This window comes from Bubalus kerabau, chromosome 23, assembly GCF_029407905.1.
Source record: "Bubalus kerabau isolate K-KA32 ecotype Philippines breed swamp buffalo chromosome 23, PCC_UOA_SB_1v2, whole genome shotgun sequence".
NCBI classification, from domain to species: domain Eukaryota; kingdom Metazoa; phylum Chordata; class Mammalia; order Artiodactyla; family Bovidae; genus Bubalus; species Bubalus kerabau.
In genome coordinates this window covers 4,130,317-4,151,927 of record NC_073646.1, presented here as the reverse complement: position 1 = coordinate 4,151,927, position 21,611 = coordinate 4,130,317, and the positions used below count along the sequence as shown (strand labels likewise).

At 41.8% G+C, this 21,611-nt stretch overlaps 1 protein-coding gene across 2 annotated transcripts in view; it reads left to right on the top strand.

Moving 5' to 3' along the window:
* CREBBP (CREB binding protein) overlaps nucleotides 1–21,611 on the top strand; it is a 118,745-nt gene that overhangs the window by 24,916 nt on the left and 72,218 nt on the right. For both annotated transcript variants that reach the window (XM_055561577.1, XM_055561578.1), the window contains exon 2: nucleotides 888–1,600. In XM_055561577.1, the coding sequence (XP_055417552.1) occupies nucleotides 888–1,600 (713 nt within the window). The remainder of the gene's footprint in view (nucleotides 1–887; nucleotides 1,601–21,611) is intronic.

The following is a 21,611-nucleotide window of genomic DNA, read 5'->3' as shown; positions in this document are numbered from 1 at the left end:
CTTGCACGCATGGCCAGGTTGTTGTTATTTGAACAGTGCGTGGTCAGTGAAGGACTAGGGATGACATATATAGGCCACATAAGAGAAGTGTTACTTTGAGAGGGACTGGAAAAAAGGAGTTGCTATAATTTTCATGTTTGATTACCAAAGGATGGTCTCTTTGGTTTACTGTTTTATCTTCCTTTGTGATCCTTACGTGCTTGTATATCCGTTGCACATTTATTCTCGGGAGGTGTGCTTTCCATCTTTATGTAAGATTGACTTTAACCCTTTCTGTATAATTCAAGTACTTTTTAAGCTATTTTCTTTTACTTTTAATTCTTTTTAATTTCTGTATATATCTTTATTTCCTGTAGCTTTAGCACTTTGAGGAATCTCATTTTCTGTTAAGGCTAGTTTTTCTTTTCCTTTTTTTTTTTTTTTTTTAATACTTTACTTCTTTTATATATATATTCACTTAAAGCTAGACTTTAATTTTCTCAAATTACTGTTGGTCTAACCTGATGCCCAGTTATTGTTTTACACACATACATTCTTGAAGCATTTTAACATCATAATTAAGTGAACTCGTTAAATTTCCATTGTATTCCTTTAATTTGTATTTGCCTTACCCCACACTCTTTATTGTTTTGGAATATAGGATAGAATCTATCATTTTAGATAGCCTTCCTCTCATCTCTGTTTAACTTTCCCTTCTTCAGAATTTGAAAAATATTTTTCTGTTTTATTTTCCCAAATGAACTTTCAGATCATTTTGACATTGCTCGTAAGACACGCGAGTGTACCGTGTTAAGCGCCCCTTTAGGTTAAGCTTGTAGTAACATGTGACAGTTGGAGAGAGGTTATGGTTGCTTAGTTTCTCATTTCTGTTTCTGTTTCATTTCTAGATTTTGGATCATTGTTTGACTTGGAAAATGATCTTCCTGATGAGTTGATCCCCAATGGAGGAGAATTAAGCCTTTTAAACAGTGGGAACCTCGTTCCAGATGCTGCTTCCAAACATAAACAACTGTCCGAGCTCCTGCGAGGCGGCAGCAGCTCCAGCATCAACCCAGGAATAGGCAATGTGAGTGCCAGCAGCCCCGCGCAGCAAGGCCTCGGCAGCCAGGCCCAGGGGCAGCCCAGCAGTGCCAACATGGCCAGTCTGGGTGCCATGGGCAAGAGCCCTCTGAACCAGGGAGATTCTTCCGCCCCCAGCCTGCCCAAGCAGGCAGCCAGCACCTCTGGGCCCACTCCTCCTGCTTCCCAAGCACTGAATCCGCAAGCACAAAAGCAAGTGGGGCTGGTGACCAGCAGCCCTGCCACGTCGCAGACGGGACCTGGGATCTGCATGAACGCTAACTTCAACCAGACCCACCCAGGCCTCCTCAATAGTAACTCTGGCCACAGTTTAATGAACCAGGCCCAGCAAGGACAGGCGCAGGTCATGAATGGATCTCTTGGGGCTGCTGGCCGAGGAAGGGGAGCTGGGATGCCATACCCTACTCCGGCCATGCAGGGGGCCACAAGCAGTGTGCTGGCTGAGACCTTGACCCAAGTTTCACCGCAAATGGCCAGTCATGCAGGGCTGAACACCGCACAGGCCGGAGGCATGAGCAAGGTAAGCAAACGTCAGTGCTTTGCAGCCGTCCCGCTAACCAGGGGCATGTTCCTGTCCTCCTCTAGGTGTTCCTCCTGCCCCTCCTTCTCGAAAGGGATGGATTTGGCATTCTGTGTCCTTCCCAGCATACAGATCCCTGCCATGTCTTTAAGGTGGGAACTGTTGAAGAAGCCAGCGGTAGGCTAGCCTGCATGTCATATGGTTGAGAACACGGCGGGGAGTGGGAGCCGAGGGCCAGTTTTCAACCTCTAAGACAAACGTGTGGAGATAGGACCACGTGGTTGAGAGGCAGCTTCGCGGGGAGTAGGCCTTCTGTGGCGTTAGTGGGCCTGGCAGAGGCGCTCTGCCGTTGCTTCCCGCCACCAGCCAGGGCAGTCCTCTTCATGCCCTTCCTGTGTTACAGCCAGCTGGCCTAGTGTCTTTTGCCACAGCCTCCGTTTTACCAGGAGGAAGCTGGGTTCCAAGCTGGTTATCTCCTGCTGGGCTTAACAGGGAAGAGGTGGCATGGCAGAGCTTCGGGTCCCAGAGGAAACTCAGAGCAAGGGTTCTCCAGATGGGCCCCCAGGCCAGCGGCGTTAGCACTACCTGGAGCCTGTAAGGCACTTAGAGCTGCTGGCTCGGGGGTGCGATGGCTGTGCAGCGTAGAGCTCTGCTCCTGAGAAGGGCCTTGCAGCTGGTGTGCAGTGTAGGAACTGAACGTGGAGAACAGGGAAGGCAGATGCCAAGGTGGAGAGAGCCCATGGGAAAAATGAGAGCAGACAAGGGACAGAGGATGCGGGCTGCCTTAGTGGCTTAGATGGTAAAGAATCCGCCTGCAGTGTAGGAGACCTGGGTTCAATCCCTGGGTAGGGAAAATCCCCTGGAGGAGGAAATGGCAACTCACTGCTGTGTTCGTGCCTGGAGAATCCCATGGACAGAGGAGCCTGGTGGGCTACAGTCCATGGGGTTGCAAAGAGTCTGACACGGCTGAGCGACTTCACTTTCACTTTCAAGGGACAGAGCACGGGCTGACCCACCAGACGCCGACCCCTGGGACGCGCTGAGGAGGCCAGCTGCTGCCCCCAGTGCCCCTGATTTAGGCGGTGTTTGGTGCAGCAGACTCCAGAAGAGCAGAACTGTTTGAATTTGATGAGTGCCAGATAAGGGAGAGGTCAGGTCGAGCAGTTTCCCCATAAGGCTGGTGCCGGCGCTGGGTCACAGCTGTGAACCGTGCGGCTGGCTTGGCTAAGAAGAGGCTTTTTTACTGAAGAAGTAAAAGTGAAGTAATTCTAAACATTCAAATTTCATTTATCTCTTTTGAAGTGTTATTAAGGGAAAATGTGAACTCAAAATTTTGTTGTCCCTGGTGTTTGAAGAGGGGTCTGTGTGTGCGTGCATGTTTTAGAGTTGAATTGAGAAGAGATTTCTTTGGGTTTAGGCTTCATGGGTAGATTTGATGTTTGTTCCTTCCTGATTCACTGGTCATTCTGCTCCACATGCCCAGTTACGAAGAGGTATTTTGGAGAATTTAAGGCACACACGAAAATAAACAGGGCTCCTGAGTAATCTTAGAAATTATCGAGTTGTTTTCTTTAAAATGTGGATTATCTGTCCATATTTGCCACATTAGATACTAAAAGAGAATTTTAAAACACAAATGTTCATTAACCATTGTAGTGATGTCAAATGTCACAGAGCCTCTTGTGAGAGGATGAGAGCAAAATAGGCAAATAATTGTCTTAGTGTTTTATGAAAATAGTTTTGACCCCTGAAAGGACCTGAGTCCCTTGACCACATTTGGAGAGCCATTGATTGTGTGTGTGTGTGTGTGTGTGTTCATGTATTCCTAAAAGTTGGACTTGGCATACCTGGGCAGAGTACACTGTCACATGTACATAAGGGATGTCCTTTGTCATCAGCGTCCACTAGATACTCGGTTTCCCAGTGGTTGCATGTGTCGTGGTTTGTTATTAGAGTCCCCTCCCCCAAATTGAATAACCTATCTTTTATTCAGTTGCTCTGGCTCTTAAGAAGCTGTTAATCTCTAGAATTCTTACAGTTTATTTGTTGACACCTCTGGCTGTTTTGCTTGTTTTTTGTTCTGGGAGTTGCCTGCAGCCTGGGCATTGCTGATCATGTCTCCCTCGCTCCGTGTTCCTCCGTTTGCCCAGCGTTTTCACTCCTTTGTACAGCGGGGTCTGTCTTTAGACAGCAGCAAGCGTGCAGTGTGAGGACGGTAAGCCACATGACTTGTGGCACGGCCGTCTCCCATCCCAAAGAGGCCGATGGCGAAGAAGGGGTGGGAGGTGGCATTTTTGAAAGTTGCCGTGGCCTTTGGTTGGGATGGAAGAGCTAACAGTGGTGGGCAAATAGTGGGAGCAAGAGACACGTTCATTTTAAGCTGAATAAGATTTTAAATGCACAGAGGGACAAAGAAACTTTTTTTAAAAGGTAATTTTGTTTAAAAAAATTATTGGTACAAAGGATATGCAGATTTCCTATAAAATAATGTAAATAGTAAAAAGAGCAGCCCCTCTTCTGCTTACAGGTAACTGCTTCTGTACAGATATATTAACACAGGTCCTTTTTTAATATACGAAATGGAACTAGACTACATGAGATGAACACCTTGCTGTTTTAGGTAACAGTAGACCACGAAATGCCTTTCCATGCCAGTGGGCACAGATTTTTCTTGTTTTCCATGATGCACCGTAGTTCCTGTACCCTGATGAGGAGCATTTGGGTTCTTTCTGACGTCCCATTAGTACAGGCGGTGCTGCAGCGACGGTCCTCCGGTGGGCACACCCACATGGGTTGTGAGGTACATTCTGAAAAGTGAAGTTACTGGGTCAAAGACTTTGTTAACAGTTTTGGTTTTAGACAGTAATCATGCATATGGTTTAACAACTAAGTCAAATTTTTTTAAAAATCAGCATTAAGGATAAGAACTGAAAAGTTAGTCTCCCTTAATTTTTGACCTTTACTGCTACTGCTACTGCTAAGTCACTTCAGTCGTATCCGACTCTGTGCGACCCCATAGACGGCAGCCCGCCAGGCCTCCCCCGTCCCTGGGATTCTCCAGGCAAGAACACTGGAGTGGGGTGCCATTTCCTTCTCCAATGCATGAAAGTGAAAAGTGAAAGTGAAGTCACTCAGTCATGTCTGACTCTTAGCGACCCCATGGACTGCAGCCTACCAGGCTCCTCCGTCCATAGGATTTTCCAGGCAAGAGTACTGGAGTGGGGATTTTTTTTGACCTTTGGTTCTCCCAAATTCTCTCACCAAAGGCAGCTACTATTTCTTATCTGTCCTGCCAGAGATGGTCTGTATATGTACAGGCACAGAGAGGGGGTGTGTGTGTGTGTGTGTGACTTCTAAACATAGTATACTATAACCTCTCCCCTCCCCTGCGCCCCCATCACATACATGTGTGTGCACGTGTGCTTTCCGCCCCGCAGCAGTGCAGGTTGGAAGCTGTTGCGTGTTAGATGGAGCTCTCAGTTCCTCTCACAAGGTGTGGCAGGGGAGTAGCCCCTGATTTGGCTGTATCTTAATTTATAGGACTAATGCCCCAATGGCTGTATGTTTTGATGCTATACGTTTGATTTTTGATTTGTGTGTATATCTTTGTATAGCTGGATGTATCTGCTGGAGAGATTTGGGGGGTGAAATTTCTGGATTAAAGGATAGTGACATTTTTAATAAGCATAGATATTTAAGCACAGATCCTCTCCCAAAACATGCAGATTACACCCTAACCAACAGCAGATGAATCCCTGTGCCTCAAATTCTCACCAACACTGATACTTTTTTTTTTTTTTTTTTTTTTACTGATTTGCCATTCTCTTAGGCACAATATCTTGTCATAAATTCATGGGCCTTTCTGTTTTGCTGTTGCTCATATTCTCTGTCAGTTTTTCTGTTGTCTTGTTTCCCATTTTTTCTTGTTGGTCTGTACTATTAATATTTTTGCATATTAAAAGCTAAAGTCTAAAGACAAAAAATTAGAAGCAAAAAGCATATAAAGTGAGATGAGAGAAGCAAAATCAAGCGTAGTGTGTGTGAAAGTCGCTCAGTTGTGTTCAACTCTTTGGGACCCCATGGCCTATACAGTCCGTGGAATTCTCTAGGCCAGAATACTGGAGTGGGTAGCCTTTCCCTCCTTCTCCAAAGGATCCTCCCAACCCAGGGATCGAACCCAGGTCTCCTGCATGGCAGGCAGATTCTTTACCAGCTGAGCCACCAGGGAAGCCCAAGAAAACTGGAGTGGGTAGCGTATCCATTCTCCAGTGGATCTTCCTGACCCAGGAATTGAACCGGGGTCTCCTGCATTGCAGGTGGATCGTTTACCAACTGAGCTATCGGAGAAGCCCTGAAAATATGAAGTGACTCACTTTTTTTTTCTGAAAGTGTTATAATTTTTTTTAAAAGCTAAAGTCTTTTAGTGAGGGAAAGTGTTTCCCCTTTTTTTACTTGCCAGAATGGCCGCATAGTTCTGAGTTTTTACCAAATGGATGTTTTCAGTTTTTATAGAAGCCGATTTTTCCGTGTTTTCCTTTATGTCTTTTGGGTTTTATGTTATGTTTGGAAATACTTTTCTATTCCAAAATGGAGTATTATATATTTTTTCCCCTTATACCTTGGATCTTTAATCCAGAATTCATTTTGGCTTGAGTTTCTATATTAATAGAAATCTAGCTTTGTATACACTTTTCCAAATTAGTTAGCCCAGTGCATTTATTTAGTATTACTAATCTATCTTTTTTCTGAGTTGTCTTACCCTGTTCATGCAAGCTTTGTCTTTTATGTCTTTTTATGAGTCTTACGTTGCTCAGAAGCATACTATAGTTTTCTTTATATAAGTAATACACCTTTTTTTCCCTCTAAGTTTCTGGATGTATTCATGGTGTTTTGATATAGGAAAGATGTTAACATATATATGTCACTTCAGTAATCTGGCCACTTGATGGAATTCTCTTGTTCTAATACTTTTTCAGGTGATTCTCTTAGGTTTTTCCTAGTAGACAGTTATCTTTTGCATTATTGGTACTTTTGTCTTCTCCTTGGCAGTATTTCTACCAATGTTTATGCCCTTGGGCATCCCTGTCTTGTCTCTGATTTAAATAGAGATGTATTTGGTGTTTTATTATTAAGTATAATGTGAGCTTTGGTTTTCAGCCTTGTTAAATTGGGACATAATCTATTCCTCATTTGTTGGATGTTGGGTTTTATCAGAGTCCCTCTTGACATCTGTATTATTACCCTGTGATTTTTTTTCTCCTTTGTTTTATTTATGTGGCAAATTATCTCAGATTTCCTACTGTCCAGTTGAACCACCTCTGTAATTGTGAAATTAAGTTAATATTTTGCTGGATTTTATTGGCTAGCATTCATTTAGAATTTTTGCTTCTCACTAATCAATAGTGAGATTGATCCTTGATTCTTTTTTGTGTGTTTTGTCAGGTTTTCGTATCAGAGTTGTGTTAAATTGGTCATAGTTTGGAAGCTGTTCATATCTGTTCTCTGAAACAGTTTGGAATTTAAATGATCTGTTCCTTGAAGAACTGAGAAGCTCATCTGTAAAAAAGCTATATGGGCCTGAAGTTTTTTCCCTAGAGGGTGACTTAAGATCTTTGACAATACTCCATTAGACTCTTGGTCTCAAGTCAGTATCTTTTTGTTTTAGAAAAATTTAAGTTTGTTTTTATTCTGAAGAAAAACTCAAAGCATTTAACTTCTACTCTTCATTAAAAATAAAAAGTGGGTACTATTCTCATTTTACAGATTAGAAATAGAGGCACACAGAATGGAGAGGAGAAACTATTTCATTTAAATCACATCATTCTTTGTTAACATTATTGGCATGTTGTTGAAATGGCTTGTGTTTTCTATTTTAAATGTTTAAGAGTCACACAAAATTAGGAATGAGAAAGTGGAAATAATCACAAACATCATAAAGGGCTTCCCTTGTGGCTCAGCTGGTAAAGAATCCACCTGCAATTCAGGAGACCTGGGTTCGATCCCTGGGTTCGATCTCCAGCCTTCCCCTGGAGAAGGGAAAGGCTACCCACTCCAGTATTCTGGCCTGGAGAATTCCATGGACTGTATAGTCCATTAGGGTCACAAAGAGTCAGACATGACTGAGTGACTTTCACTATCACTATCAGCCAGGCTTCGTGGGATCCTATCCTGGCTGTGCTGGGTGATCATGGGGAGTTACTCAGCGCCCCTCTGCTCCCTCCGCTCTGTGTGCCTCCATTTCAACAGTAGGAAACCTCGTATGTTACCTTTTTGGTAGCATGCTCTACTTTTCTGTAGAGAATCAAAACTTGTCTTTTAGGAGGATAGCAAAAAATTTATTTAAAGTGGGGATTGGAAGCTACGCAAGTTCTCTTGCCTGGAGGTGTTGTTGCCGTGTAGAGAGGTGGCAGAGGAAGCAGACACTGATAGGAAGAGGAAGGTATTGCGGAGTATCTGGGCAGGGGGTCCAGAGTCTGTCCAGTTCCAAGGCTGTTAAGTGCTTTTGCAGCCTCGGAAATCTGTTCAGTCCTTTCTTATAAGTAATGTATAAGAAATCAGGGACCAAGATAGTTTGTATGGTAAGCCCTCTTCACAAAGGGTTAGATTAAGACTTGTTTTTAATAAGGCTTTTGGAATATTAGTCTTGTTTTAGAAAGTAGTCAGAAAAAAGGGGCCTGGCTTTCCCTAGAGCTGTCTTATAGGTGAAGGTTTTGATTTAGATCTAGACCCCCTGGTCAGTCAGCCAGCATTTTGGTTAGCTAGGATAAAGCGGTGATTCTCACACTTGGCGTCCAGCACAGTCACTGCGGGCTTGCTAACCCAGCGTGCTGGGGCTCCCCAGAGTTCCTTCTACAGTAGGTTTGGGGTGGGGCCAGCTCCCAGGTGACCGTAGTTGGTGCTGGTCAGGGACTACACTCCGAGAACTGTCGTGCTGAAGGGATGGATTAGCAGCATGTTGTCACTAAGGGAGGAATGGAGCCAAATTGGTTATTGGGAATGAGTGACCCACCTTTTCTATTTTGGAATGATAATTGAAAATTTCTAACATTTAGTAGCAAGAGAAATAATCCTGTACATTTGTCTGATGCTTTTCTCTTTTTCATGTCATTTCTTTTTAATGTCATCTCATCTGATCCTTGGTAGCAAATAAGGACATTTTTTGTTAAGTAAATCCTAATTTGGCATTTTTAAAAAAGATCACAGTGGAAGTAAATGGTGAGTTTATAGAACAAAAGGACTGAAAGCTTAGAAATACTCCAGTGAGCTGTGGTATGATTATAGAGCTATTGTAGGCACAGGTTTTGGTAAAAATGTTAAGCAGTCTTCTACTGGTTCAGTCATCTTATCATGACTTTCATGGAGAATATGTGAGTCAGGATGTGCTGAACTTCCCATGATACGTATGCATGAATTTATTTTTATTTATTTTTTTGTAATGAATTAAAAAATAATTTTATTTTTTAAATTTATTTTAATTGGAGGCTAATTATTAATACTAGAACACTCCAGTATTCTTGCCTGGAGAATCCCACGGACAGAGGAGCCTGGTAGGCTACAGTCCACGGGGTCGCAAAGAGTCAGACATGACTGAGCGACTTCACTTTTATAAATTAATTAGTCTCCAATTAAAATAAATGAATTTATTTTTAAAAACTTTGAAATGAGACGGTATATGTGTCGGTCATGGCTTTGCACAGAGTCCTGCCCTGCTGCTGCGCCTGTCCTTGCTGTCGTCTCCTCTTCATCTCCAGCGGTGGTCCACGCTGCCTCCCCACATGGAGTGCAGCTGAGTGCTTGCAGCAGAGGTTGGAATCTGGACTTGCTGCGTCACTAATTATTAGCTGTGGGAAGATCATGTAATCACTCTGGGTCTTGTTTGTCCTTTAAATGAGCATAGTAGTAATATCTGCCTTTGAGAATTGTGTAGATTAAAAGAGGATAGTAATATCTATCTCATAGAATTGTTATGCTGATTAAATGAGATGGGGTATGTGTAGTTCTTGGTGTCTGGGTTTACTGAAAACTTGCAGAGAAGACTGGGTTAGTTAGCTGGCCAGATGCTTTCTTACCTAAAGGATTTGAGATAATTAACATTTGAAGTGATGAGACTGCTTTTCTACTGTTTTCAGAGAATTATTTTTTAATTAAAAAAATAGTTGATTGAATAAAAATTGTAGGTCTAGAGAAGAAAAAACACTGCCAATAATCCTATCACCCACTTCATAGTTGGTATTAACTTTTTGATGTTTTCCCTAGCAGTCTTTTATCCATAATTACTTACCTCATTTTATTTTTTTACTTTATTTTATTTTTTTTAGAAATATATGCAGCACATTTATTTTTTTTATTATTACTTTACAATATTGTATTGGTTTTGCCATACATTAACATGAATCCATCACGGGTGTACATGTGTTCCCATTCCTGAACCCCCCTCCCACCTCCCTCCCCATACCATCCCTCTGGGTCATCCCAGTGCACCAGCCCCAAGCATCCTGTATCATGCATTGAACCTGGACTGGCGATTCGTTTCTTATATGATATTCATGTTTCAGTGCCATTCTCCCAAATCATCCCACCCTCGCCCTCTCCCACAGAGTCTAAAAGACTGTTCTATACATCAGTGTCTCTTTTGCTGTCTCGCATACAGGGTTATCCTTACCATCTTTCTAAATTCCATATATATGCATTAGTATACTGTATTGGTATTTTTCTTTCTGGCTTACTTCACTCTGTATAATAGGCTCCAGTTTCATCCACCTCATTAGAACTGATTCAAATGTATTCTTTTTAATGGCTGAGTAATACTCCATTGTGTATATGTATCCATAATTACTTACCTCTTTTTAAAATAGAAGTTGGAGTTACCTTTCTTTTTTTCAGTTAACCTTATAACATTATTTTCTGTAGCACAAACTGAATGTTTTGCAAAATAGCAACATTGAGTTCTTTTATTTGATAGGTCTCTAGGGTGACTACTTGGAAGAGCATACTTGTAAGAAAAACCAATCAACCTTATTACTTTCTAACTAGAGGTCTACGATTAGGATCTGGGGTTAGAGATCCTAATTACTGTTTTATTATTTTTAAAAGTATAATTTGCATAGAGTGAAATGCACAAGATCTGAAGCGTTACAGTTTGATTTGTCAAGACTCATGCCGATGTTATCCATACCCCTATCACAATACAGGGTGAATTTTTAGCCAAAAAGTCCCTTGGTATTCCTCCCTTTTCGTGTTCTGCCATCCATTTCTTTCACCATGGATGAGTTTTACCTGTTCTCAGACTTCATATAAATGGAATTGGGTAGTGTGGGGTTTGTTTTTGGTGAGGCTTCTTTTTTGCTCGGTGTTTTTGAGATTCAGCCATGTTGTTGCCTGGATTCAATAGTTCTTTTTACTGTTAGTGTCCACTGTGTGAATATACCATGACTGCTTATCTGGTTTCCTATTCATGGACATTGTGGTGGTTTCCAGTTTGAAGCTGTTAAGAATAAAGCTTCTGTGAACGCTTTTGTATAAGTCTTTGTGAGGACATATAAGTTTTCATTTCTCGTGGTTAAATAACTAGGGATGGAATTGATTGGATAAGGAGGGGTCTGTTTCTGGACTCTAGGCCAGGAGTCAGCAAATTTGTAGCCCATGGGCCAAATTTGGCCCATAACCTAAGAATGGTTTTTATATTTCTAAAGCATTGATTAAAAAACAAACAACTAAAGAAAAGAATGAGGGATGGAAACCACTGGTTACCTGCTAAGACTAAACTATTTACTAATGACTTTTACAGGAAGTCTGCAACCCCTCTTCTAGTCTGTTCCATTGATAAATATATAGCTTATTTATTTATGGCTGCGCTGGGTCTTTGTGGTTGCATGTTTTCTCTAGTTGCGACAAAGAGGAGCTACTCTAGTTGCTGTGTGGGGGCCTCTCGCTGCAGTCGCTTCTGGTGTTGTGAGCACGGGCTCTTGGACTTGTGGGCCTCGGTAGTTGCAGCACGTGGGCTCAGTAGTTACGGCGCATGGGCTTAGTTGCTCTATAGCACGTGGGATCTTCCTGGATCAGGGATCAAATCCTTATCTCCTGCATTGGCAGGTGGATTCTTTACCACTGAGCCACCAGGGAAGCCCTGATCTGTTTATTTCTTTAGCTTTATCAGCTCAGATCAGATCAGTCTCTCAGTCGTGTCTGACTCTTTGCGACCCCATGAATCCCAGCACGCCAGGCCTCTCTGTCCATCTCCAACTTTAGCTTTATAGTAAGTATTAAAAACAAATTGTTTAATTTCTCATTTTCATTTGTTTGATGTCTAGATTTTGTCTAGATTGTTTAACTTGTTTGTTGCTAATATAGAGAAATAGAATTGATTTTTCTTTATTAACATTATATCCTGTAACTTTTCGTAACTCACTTGTTAGCTCTACTTACGTGATAGATGCCTTAGAATTTTCTAGGTCATGTTGTCTTTGTAAAATAATTTTACTTCTTCCTTTCTAATTGCTGTGCTTTTTATCTTTTTGGCTTCACTGCTCTGCCTGAGACCTTCACTACAGTGTTTAATGAAAGTGTTGAGAGCGTGCACCCCCTGTCTTATTCTTGATCTGTGGAGGAAAACAGTCTTCCATTAAGTATGGTGTTAGTTGTAGGCTTTTAAAGATCCCCTTTGTCAGGATGTTGCTGAGCCTTTTTATCATAGATGATTATTGAATTTCATCAAGTATTTTCCTGCATTTGTTGAGAGGATCAGGGGGATTTTCTTTATTCTGTTAATGTGGTAAAGTGCATCTTTCTGAATGTTGAACCAACCTTACCTTCCTGGGATAACCAACCTCCCTCGATTGTGATGTGCTATCCATTTTATGTACTGCTGGATCTTATTTATTAAAATATTGTCTTAGGATTTATGCTTCTATATTCATGAGGGATATGGATCTGTAATTTTCTTGCAGTATCTCCTGATTTGCTTTGGTATCAAGGTGATGCTTTTTTGTTCTCTGTTCTTTCCTTTTCTATGAGAGTTTAGTATTGTTTCTTTAAATATTTAATAAAATTCACCAGTGAGACCATCTGGGTCTGGAGTTCTCCTTGTGAGAAGATTTCAAATTATGATTTGATTAATTTAATAGGTATAGATTATTTCAATTTTTCATTTCTTCTTGTGTTAATTTTTTTTTTTTCCCAAGGAATTTATCCATTTCATCTCAGGTCTTAAACTTATTTAGCAGTGAAGTATTCATAATATTCCCCTAATTTCCTTTTAATGGCTATAGAATCTGTAATAATGTCCAGTGTCCCCTCTTTCAGTCTGATATTTATAGTTTTATGTTTCTCTCATTTTCCCCTGATGAGTCTGGAGAGGACTTTGTCAACTTGATTGATATTCTCAGACAGCCAACTTTTGACTTGTCAATATTCTCATTTTCTATATCATTGATTCTCTTTATTTTCTTTCTTCTGCTTTGGATTTTTTTTTGCTCTTTATAACTTTTTGGGGGTAGGTGAACATTTGAGCAATAAATTTCATTCTAAATTTGCTTTACACTGCATTTGATAAATTTTGATAGAGTTTTATCATTTAGTTCAAATATGTTAATATTTTACTTGTTATTTCTTGGACTCGCTTTTTATGTAGAAGTGTGTTGCTTAATTTTCAAATATTTGAGATTTTTGCAGATACTATTTTGTTACTGATTTCTTATTCCATTGTGGTCAGAGAATGTGCTGTATATAATTTTTGTCCTTTGAAATCTCCGGAGGCTTGTTCTATGGCCCAGCATATGGTCTATCTTGATGAATGTTCTGCATATGTTTGAAAAGAATATGTGGTTGTAGGGTGTAGCATTTGTAAATGTCAATTAGAGTAAGTTGATTGTGTTCAAATCAGCTACATCTTTACTGATTTAAGTTAATATACATTTTGGATTATTATGTCTTCCTGATGAGTTGAGTTTTGCATCATTCTCAGTGTTTCTCTTTATTTCTATTTTTTTCTCATTAACACAGCTACTCTCATTCTTACTAACATCTGCAAAGGATGTCTTCTTTACCCTTTGTCCATGTCTTTGAAGTATGTCTTGTGTAAAGAATATGTAGTCAGAACTTGTTTTTAATTTATTCTGACAGTCTTTGCCTTTAAGTGGAGAGTTTAGTTTATTTACATGAAATGTTGATACAGTTAGACTTCGGTCGATATCTTGCCATTTGTTTTCTCTTTGTCCCTTCTGCATTTAGTTCTTCTTCTTTTTCCCTCTCTCTTTGTTCCTTTCCTGCTCTCCTTTTGAAGACTAATTCCAATATCTTTGTCATCTCTGTGTTTGCAGTCTTTCTGTTCGTTTTTTAAAAATATATAATTCCCAGTGATGGGTCATATTTTCCTGCCTCTTTGCATGTTTAGTTATTTTTGATTATGTAGTAGACATGGTGGATATGTTGTTGAGTAAGAATTTTGTTGTCTTTCTTTAGAGAGTGTTGGGTTTGTTCTGGGAGACATTTGACTCTGCCCTTCGTATTCCTCTTGGGTGCTTTTCCTTCAGTGCAAATAATTTAGGAACGATTTGATTCTAAAGCCCAGCCGTTAACATATCTCAGACTTGAACATATCTTTGGGCAGGGCTTCCTAAACTTTATAAGGATTTGCAGATCACCTGGGGATCTTGTTAAGGTGCACATTCTGCTTTGGGAGGTCTTGGGAGTGGGGTGCTGTGAGTCTGCTTTTCTTAGCAGCTCTGGGAGGGTCAGGTGGTGTGGCTGTGCCATCTAGGCACTGGAAGGTCTGTCCATCTTGATGGTATAAGCGTAATTAGGGTGTGTAATGGGTGCCCACTGGTGACCATTCGAATACATCACATTTTAGAAGTTAATCTTTCATTTCTTTCATTGTTTAGTGCATAAAGTTAGGAAGTACTAAACTTAACATTCTTTGTGTAAATGGGTCCAAAGCATGCCTTCAAGGACCGACTTCTCCACAGTGTTTCTGCAGTACTTGGAAAGAATTGCATTTACTGAGACATAATTTGCTGTCCATCTGTCACCACGTTAAAACATTTAGGGTTTTTATGTTGATTACCGTGTAATACTTCTGGCATTTTCAGAAGTATATAATGACTATAACATCAAATTGCAGTATGATCCTTTATGAACAAGGATAACAGTTACCGTGTTTACTCTTTTTTGAACTACAGTCAGAGAAGAGCAGGCAAAGAGTGACATTTCTGGGGCGCTGGTTATACGGGACTCTGTTCTAGGTGTCTTTGCAGTGTAATCTTGATTCTTTCGTGTTTAATAATCCTGTGAGGTGCATGCCATATCCGTTTTGCACATGGAATAAAATATTCTGAGCCACTTTTCTGTCTCCCAGGAAATTATTCAAGATGACACATGTTAGAAAGTGGCTGACTTTGACTTGCAACCCCTCCATGTCTGACTCCAAAGTCTGTATTTTTTCTTCACCATTTTGTCTGTGATATACCAGGATTCAAAATAAGGTGTGAAAGTGCATAATACCCAATTTTCTGTATATGAATCAGATTTGACCCCCATCGACAAGATCTCTAGAATAGATAGCTTGGAGAGCGAGTCTGATTTCCCAGGAGTACTTGTTGTTGTACAAAAGGATTTGCTATTTACGTCCTGTTAGAAACACACCCATGTATACTGTACTGTGGTCTGATTGGGCTGTAGCTCTCAATCTGAAACAGTAATTCAGCCAAGCAAGATTGGCAAGCCCCATAACAAAGTTGATTTTTCTTGCTAGTGAAAATGTTTTTACCTCCCAGGTAGGAGGCCAGCATGGTTATAGTTACTTTTAATGTGATATTTTGAAGTCATCTTGCCTTTTAAAACCTTTTTAAATAATACTGCTACTATAGCAAAGAAAGGTTTCATTTGTGATTTTCTGGGTTTTTAAGTTTTCAGAACACACCAAAGAATGATAGAACCAGTATGTTTCTGTTAGAATTAGCATGTTTATAGTTATCAGATTTTTTCTTCATAGTCTTTTTTTTTTTTTTTTAACTTTTTAAAAAATTTATTTCTATGTTGGCTGTACCACGAGGCTTGCAGGATCTTAGTTCCCCAACCAGGGACCAAACCTGTGCCCATGGCAGTGAAAGTGCTAAGTCCTAACCACCAGAGAATTCCCTTTTCATTTTTAAAGTAGACATTTTTTAAGAACAGTTTTAGATTTGTAGAACAACTGGAAGATGGTTTTAAGGATTTGTATACCTCTTCCTCCCCCCATTTCATTTTCTCCTGTTATTATATTTGTATATAACATTTGTGTATTTATCACAACTAATGAGCCAATATTGATACGAAATCCATACAGATTTCCTTAATTTTCCCCTAATGTCCTTCTGTCTTAAGGATCCGATACCACTTTAGTTATGTCTCCTTAGGCTCCTCTTGGCTAGGATATTTTCTCCGTCCTTCCTTGCTTTTGATTATTTTGACAGTTTTGAGGAGGACTGGTCAGGTGTATTTAGAATTTCCCATTGTGATATCATTCTGTGATGACTGGGGTTTTAGACTTACGGTGTTGGGGAAGGAAGATCATAAAGTGCCATTCTCATCACATCATGGCAAAGGTACATATTGTCGTCATGGCTGATCACGTGGCTGTGTGGCTGCCTGGCCTGGGTCGTGTCTCCGCTGTGCCGGGCCATCCCCTCTCCCTTGTAGCCAGTCCTCTTGGAAAGAAATCACCATGCACAGCCCACACATAAGGAGTGGGGTTGGACTCGACCTCCTTTATGGGGGGTGGGGCACATCTGTCTGTATAACTTATTTGGAATGCTCCTGCATGGGAGATTTGTCTCTTCTTCATAGTTTTTTTTTTTGTTTTTTTAATAAATAAAATCAAATCTAACAGATTAAAAATCTACATGTCTTACGTATGTTATACATGGCACACTATATATATTCATCTCATTTTTCAAAAACTTGATATTATTAAAGTTGATAATATAGATTTGATTCATTTATTTTAAACATCTGTCCATGTGACTTTTACAATTCTTCCTTAAATTTTTTGTATTACAGTTTTTCTGTATTGTTTGTGCAGGCTTTTGAATATATATGTAACACTCTGAAAACTTTGCCTTTTACAAGAACTTGAAGCAGTGGGTATAGTTGAATCTGAGATACAAGAAATTTTTGTTTTAGTAATTTTTAAAATGAAGATTACTCACAAATCGAGTTTTCCCCCAAGCATTTTTTATTTTTCTTTGTTCATGTTTATGACACTTGGTAAAATGAACTCTGTGCATGCAAACATTCCTTTTCCTCCCTTTGGTTTTGTGCTGAGGAATGAGCACCCTTCTTGAATGTTTTAAAGAACGAGTGTCCAGAGTGCTCCAAACACACCAGGTTAGAGCTATCAGTTGATTGTTGATGACATTTTCTGTTCAGGAGGTATAGGTAATTTTCAGCGGATTATAATTCCGAAGTCATAGTTCTGTGTTAGTACACCTGTGCCCAGTATTATATATTTTAGGGGAGGAATGTGGCCTTTGGGTTTGTAGCTTTTGATGAATGGCGTATTGCGGTGGTTGCTTTGTTATTTACTTGGTAGAAACTTCATACCCTCAGTAACAAGCCACTTCATTCATGGTTTTCTGCCAAGTTTTTGAAGAATGAACTGGGAGACAAGTCATCTAAAGTCCTAGAGTAAGATAAGAGATAGATGATACTGAGAAATGCCAACCTCAGACATGATATTGGAATCACTGACTTTAAATCGTTAGCAGTTATGGTGCAAGCCCACCTGTTTTCAGTATTGTAGAAAATCTATTCACTTTAGAGAATCCTGTCTGAGGTTAGAGATTTTCTGTGCTCTATTTTTGGAAAGAGATATTAAAGCCACCTCAAGATTGCACAGTGCTTTGTGGTTTTCAGCGCATTTTCCTCTGCACTATTCCATTTGAGTCGGAAACAGGAAGTCTGGGCAGCCCCGTGTGCCTGGTGTACAGGGGCAATGGTCTCAGTGGTGGACGGCCATGCAGATAGGGCCGTGAGGAAGCGCTGGGTGTGGCGATAAGGGGCAGATGGTGGAGGTTTGGAGTCTTGTTTTCTCCCCAGAGAACTTGGCACATTTTGCTTGAAGATTGACTATAGAATGGGAGGTGCTGGCCAGCTTGGCAGTTGTCAGGGTGTGGCTGCGCCTCGGTGTGCTACTGCCACACGTGGGTTCATTGAAGGAAAGGTGTGGGGTGGGAGTGGCTGGAAGCTGCATGGCCGTGACTCTCAGGTCAGTCTATCCAGATCTGACTGGAGACGTCACAGCAGTTTCCATTCCAGTCTGTCATGTTGCAGGGCTGCTCTTGAGAGACAGAGCTTACCTCTTATAAATAATTATCAGCATTAATAACCAGCTTACTTCTGTTCTTCCCAGTCTTGATGTTCCTTTTAATTAATACCTTAGATTTGTCAGTCAGCTCCCAGCCAGATGGCTGGTCATCTAGTCCAATTGTTGTGGGTATTTGAGTGGAGAGACTTTGAAACTGAGAGAGTAACTCCTCTGTGGTGGGTACCAGGGGATGTCTTACTGTTTTCTCGTTCGTGGTGCTGATCCTGAACCGCAGCCACCGCTGATGAACATTAGTGGTTACTGTTCAGCCCACTTCTTGGGGCCCATCTAAGTTGGCCCACCTGAGCTGTTTGTCTGCCTGCCTCCTCCCTCCCCAGACGCCATTTAGCAGTCGGGGTTGATGCCGTCTGCTGACGGCGCACACGTGTTTCCTTGTAGCTTGTGTCTCTGGTCTTGGGCTTGAGAGCACGTGGCCCCGTGTGCTCTGCACCGCCACCAGCCCGCACTGTCCCCTTGTGGAAGGTGCTGATAGATGGCATTCTCATGAGTGGTGAGCACGCGTATCACCACCACCTTTTCATTTCCACTGTGCCGAAGGTCAGAGCATCGTTCCAGGAGCTTTGAGCTCAGAGGCAGATGGGCATCAGTGAGAGTGGGAAGGTGTGATAGATGCTGGACCAGCTCCTTGCTCGGAGGGTCTGCTCCCTAAACAGGTACTCCCCGCTGTCAGTGCATCTCACTGTTGAAATCTGGGAGCTAGACACGTTCTGCTGAGTCCCTCATGATGCATTCTCTTGCCTGCTGCTCTCCAGAGCTCAGGTGCCAGGTGGAGTCAGAGGAAATGGTGTTCCTTGCTGCCTGGACCAGAGTGCAGGGAACAGGAGTTCTTTGTGCCTTTGTTGAATCAAGAGTCACTCAGGCAGTTTCCAAGTTGATACACATTAGCAACTGGAGCCGCGCACAGTGTGTTACGTCCTGATTGGCTGTGAACTGCATTTGCTTCTCTTTTCCCTCCTTCCAGCCTTTCTTGCCAATGGGAGTGTAGATGTCTGAGTGGCTGAGCCTCATTCAGGCTTTTTTATGGTCACATGTATAATACATTAGAGCAAAGTATGACAACCTACAGCCATGTTATAACTGTGGTGGATTTAATTTAAACTCCCACCCAGGAGTAATCTCTGGCAGTCATAATCAGTTTGATCTACCTAGTTTTATTCAGTGTCTGATGACAGGTTAAAATTAATATTTTAAATACAGCTGTGCAGCCCATCAGTGGGTCATATTAATATGAGCAGTCAGAATATTTGAGTAGAGAATAACTTAAAAATGACTTTTCCTCCTTGGATAAAATAATGCTTTGTGGAGAGAATTTGGATAATATAGAAAATGTTTAAAAATAAAAACCACCTCTAAACCCTTTATTAAATATTTTGGTGTTCTCTTTCATGCTCTGCATGTATCTGTGTGCATGTGTTATGGGGATTATATGTTTTTATCCTTTTTTTTTTTTTTAACTTAAGGTATAAGGGCCATTTCCCCCTTATCAGTAAGGGGTGAGTTTTTATAGTAAAAGAACTATTTTACCATAAATGCCACTGCCACTGCTTTACATTGATTTTGCACTTTGCCTTTGTGAGAGCTTTCACATAAGTTATCTCTAGGAGTGAGGCGCAGAGTGTGTGAAGTGTTACGGTGCCTCTGTGTGTCCTCAGAGCTGTGTGCACCAGTGGACATGACCAAGGGCACATCACTGTACTGAGTATGTTTTTATTAGGACTTGACACAACTTGGATTTTGGTTAGAAGTAGAGCCACATGTGTTTGAAACGACAACATGTCTTTGAGTGTGTTTTATGGCTTGAGATTTATGGTGTTTAATAAGCTGGGCAGGACTTGACTTCATCCCCTTCGTTCCTCCTCTTGCAGCCGAGGAGGCCCCCGAGAACACTGGGCTCGTGTCCTCCCCTGCCTCCTGGGACTCTCCTCCTGCCCCGCCGGGAAGCTCAGAGCCTGCCTGTTTCCAGAGCTGGTTCAATTTTCCTGCCTCGGTGGAGAGGAAGAACAGAATTCTATGAAATGTCAGCTTTCTTTCTCTTTCAGATTCTACAGGAAATAATCACGGGGTCTGGTCCCCCGCAGCCTTCTTTGCATATTCAGTCCCATCTTTAGTTACCTCTTCTTCCCCTGAATTCCCTTGTTAGCTGTGTGAGCATCTCCTTGTTCCTCTGTTGTCTCCCCTGTCTGCTGTGTTTCTTCATTCTTCAGGTAGTTTGTAAATCCACAGGGGAGGTTCTTCTTGGCCTAATATGAGACTTCTCCCCGTAGAGGGTTGGGGCAAGGTTTATTGAAAGCTTGGCATTCTCTTGTGTTGTGCTGTAGCTGAGCTGCAGTGTAAATTAAAATTCATCTTTATACACATTCATTCTTCATAAAATATAATGCTTTGTTCTCATGTTTTTCCCTTTTTTCTCCTACTCTTTTATCATCTTTTCCTCTTTCCTCCTCTTTCTCCATAACCACTGTGGGCTGGGCTTGGTTTTGACTCATAAAGAGGCTGCTTTCCTACCTTAAGAAAATATTAGGACTTGAGGAATTAGGAGAAGTGACTGATTTTGAGTTTCATCGCCCTTACCTTGTCTTGGTGGTACTTCCTGTAACGCAGTCTGGGAAATGGCGTGGAGGATGCGAAGCTGTGGAAAGCCTGGCATCTGTGGCAGGACTGCCCTGCAGAATCCAGTCTCCTGGACAGGCCACTGGCCACCCCACAGGGACCACGGCCTCAGTGAGATCCTCCAGGCTGGGGGCCACACTTGGCCACGCAGACTCCAAATCTCCAGCTTCCTGTCCCGTTCAATAGCTGGGCCTTCCGGGATATGGATATCAGACGATTCATCGTTGATTTTGTGTGTTTGTTCTGGCTGCACCGGGTCTCTGTGGCTGCCTGCGGGCCCTCTCTAGTCGTGGTGCGCGGGCTTCTCACTGTGGTGGCTGGACTTGTTGTGGAGCACTAGGGTGGGTGGCTTCAGTAGTTGGGGCTCACGGGCTTAGTCACTCTGCGACATGTGGAATCTTTCTGGGTCAGGGATCAAACCTGTGTCCCCTTCATTGGCAGGTGAATTCTTAACCACTGGACCACCAGGGAAGTCCCACACTGATTTTTTAAAACCAGAAAAGTCACTGGTTTTAGGATCCCAGGGAACTTTAAAGATCACCTAGTGGCCATCTAAATGCTTCGTGTCTTGTGGCTGAGGAGAACTGAAACTTGGAGGGAACAAGAGGTTTGTCTCAGTCACACAGCTGATTAGAGGCAGATTCAGGATTAGTTCCCCCTGACCTTGGCCTGATGCTCTGCTCGTGAGTTAGTGCAGACTGCACCCTGGAGAGCTGGTGTCTACCTGTAGTGACCTCTGAGGGATACCAACACTGTTAGGGCATTTTTATTGCTAGAAGTTTCTGGAACAATTGGGCAAACGCAAGTGAGGCCTTGGCAGTGATCTGCTGTCCTGTCATCTTCCCTTTAGGAGCTTCCATGTTCTAAGTCACACTCTGCTCACACACCATCCGAGGGCAGCACCAGGAGAGTCAGTACATACTTCTTTCCACCCGTTTCCCAGTTGCAGTTTATTAGTCTAAGGGGAGTCTTCAGACTTGGGGGGCTGTGTGTGTTTCCCTGAATACTTTCAAAGCTGGAGGCGTCGTGAGGTGATTT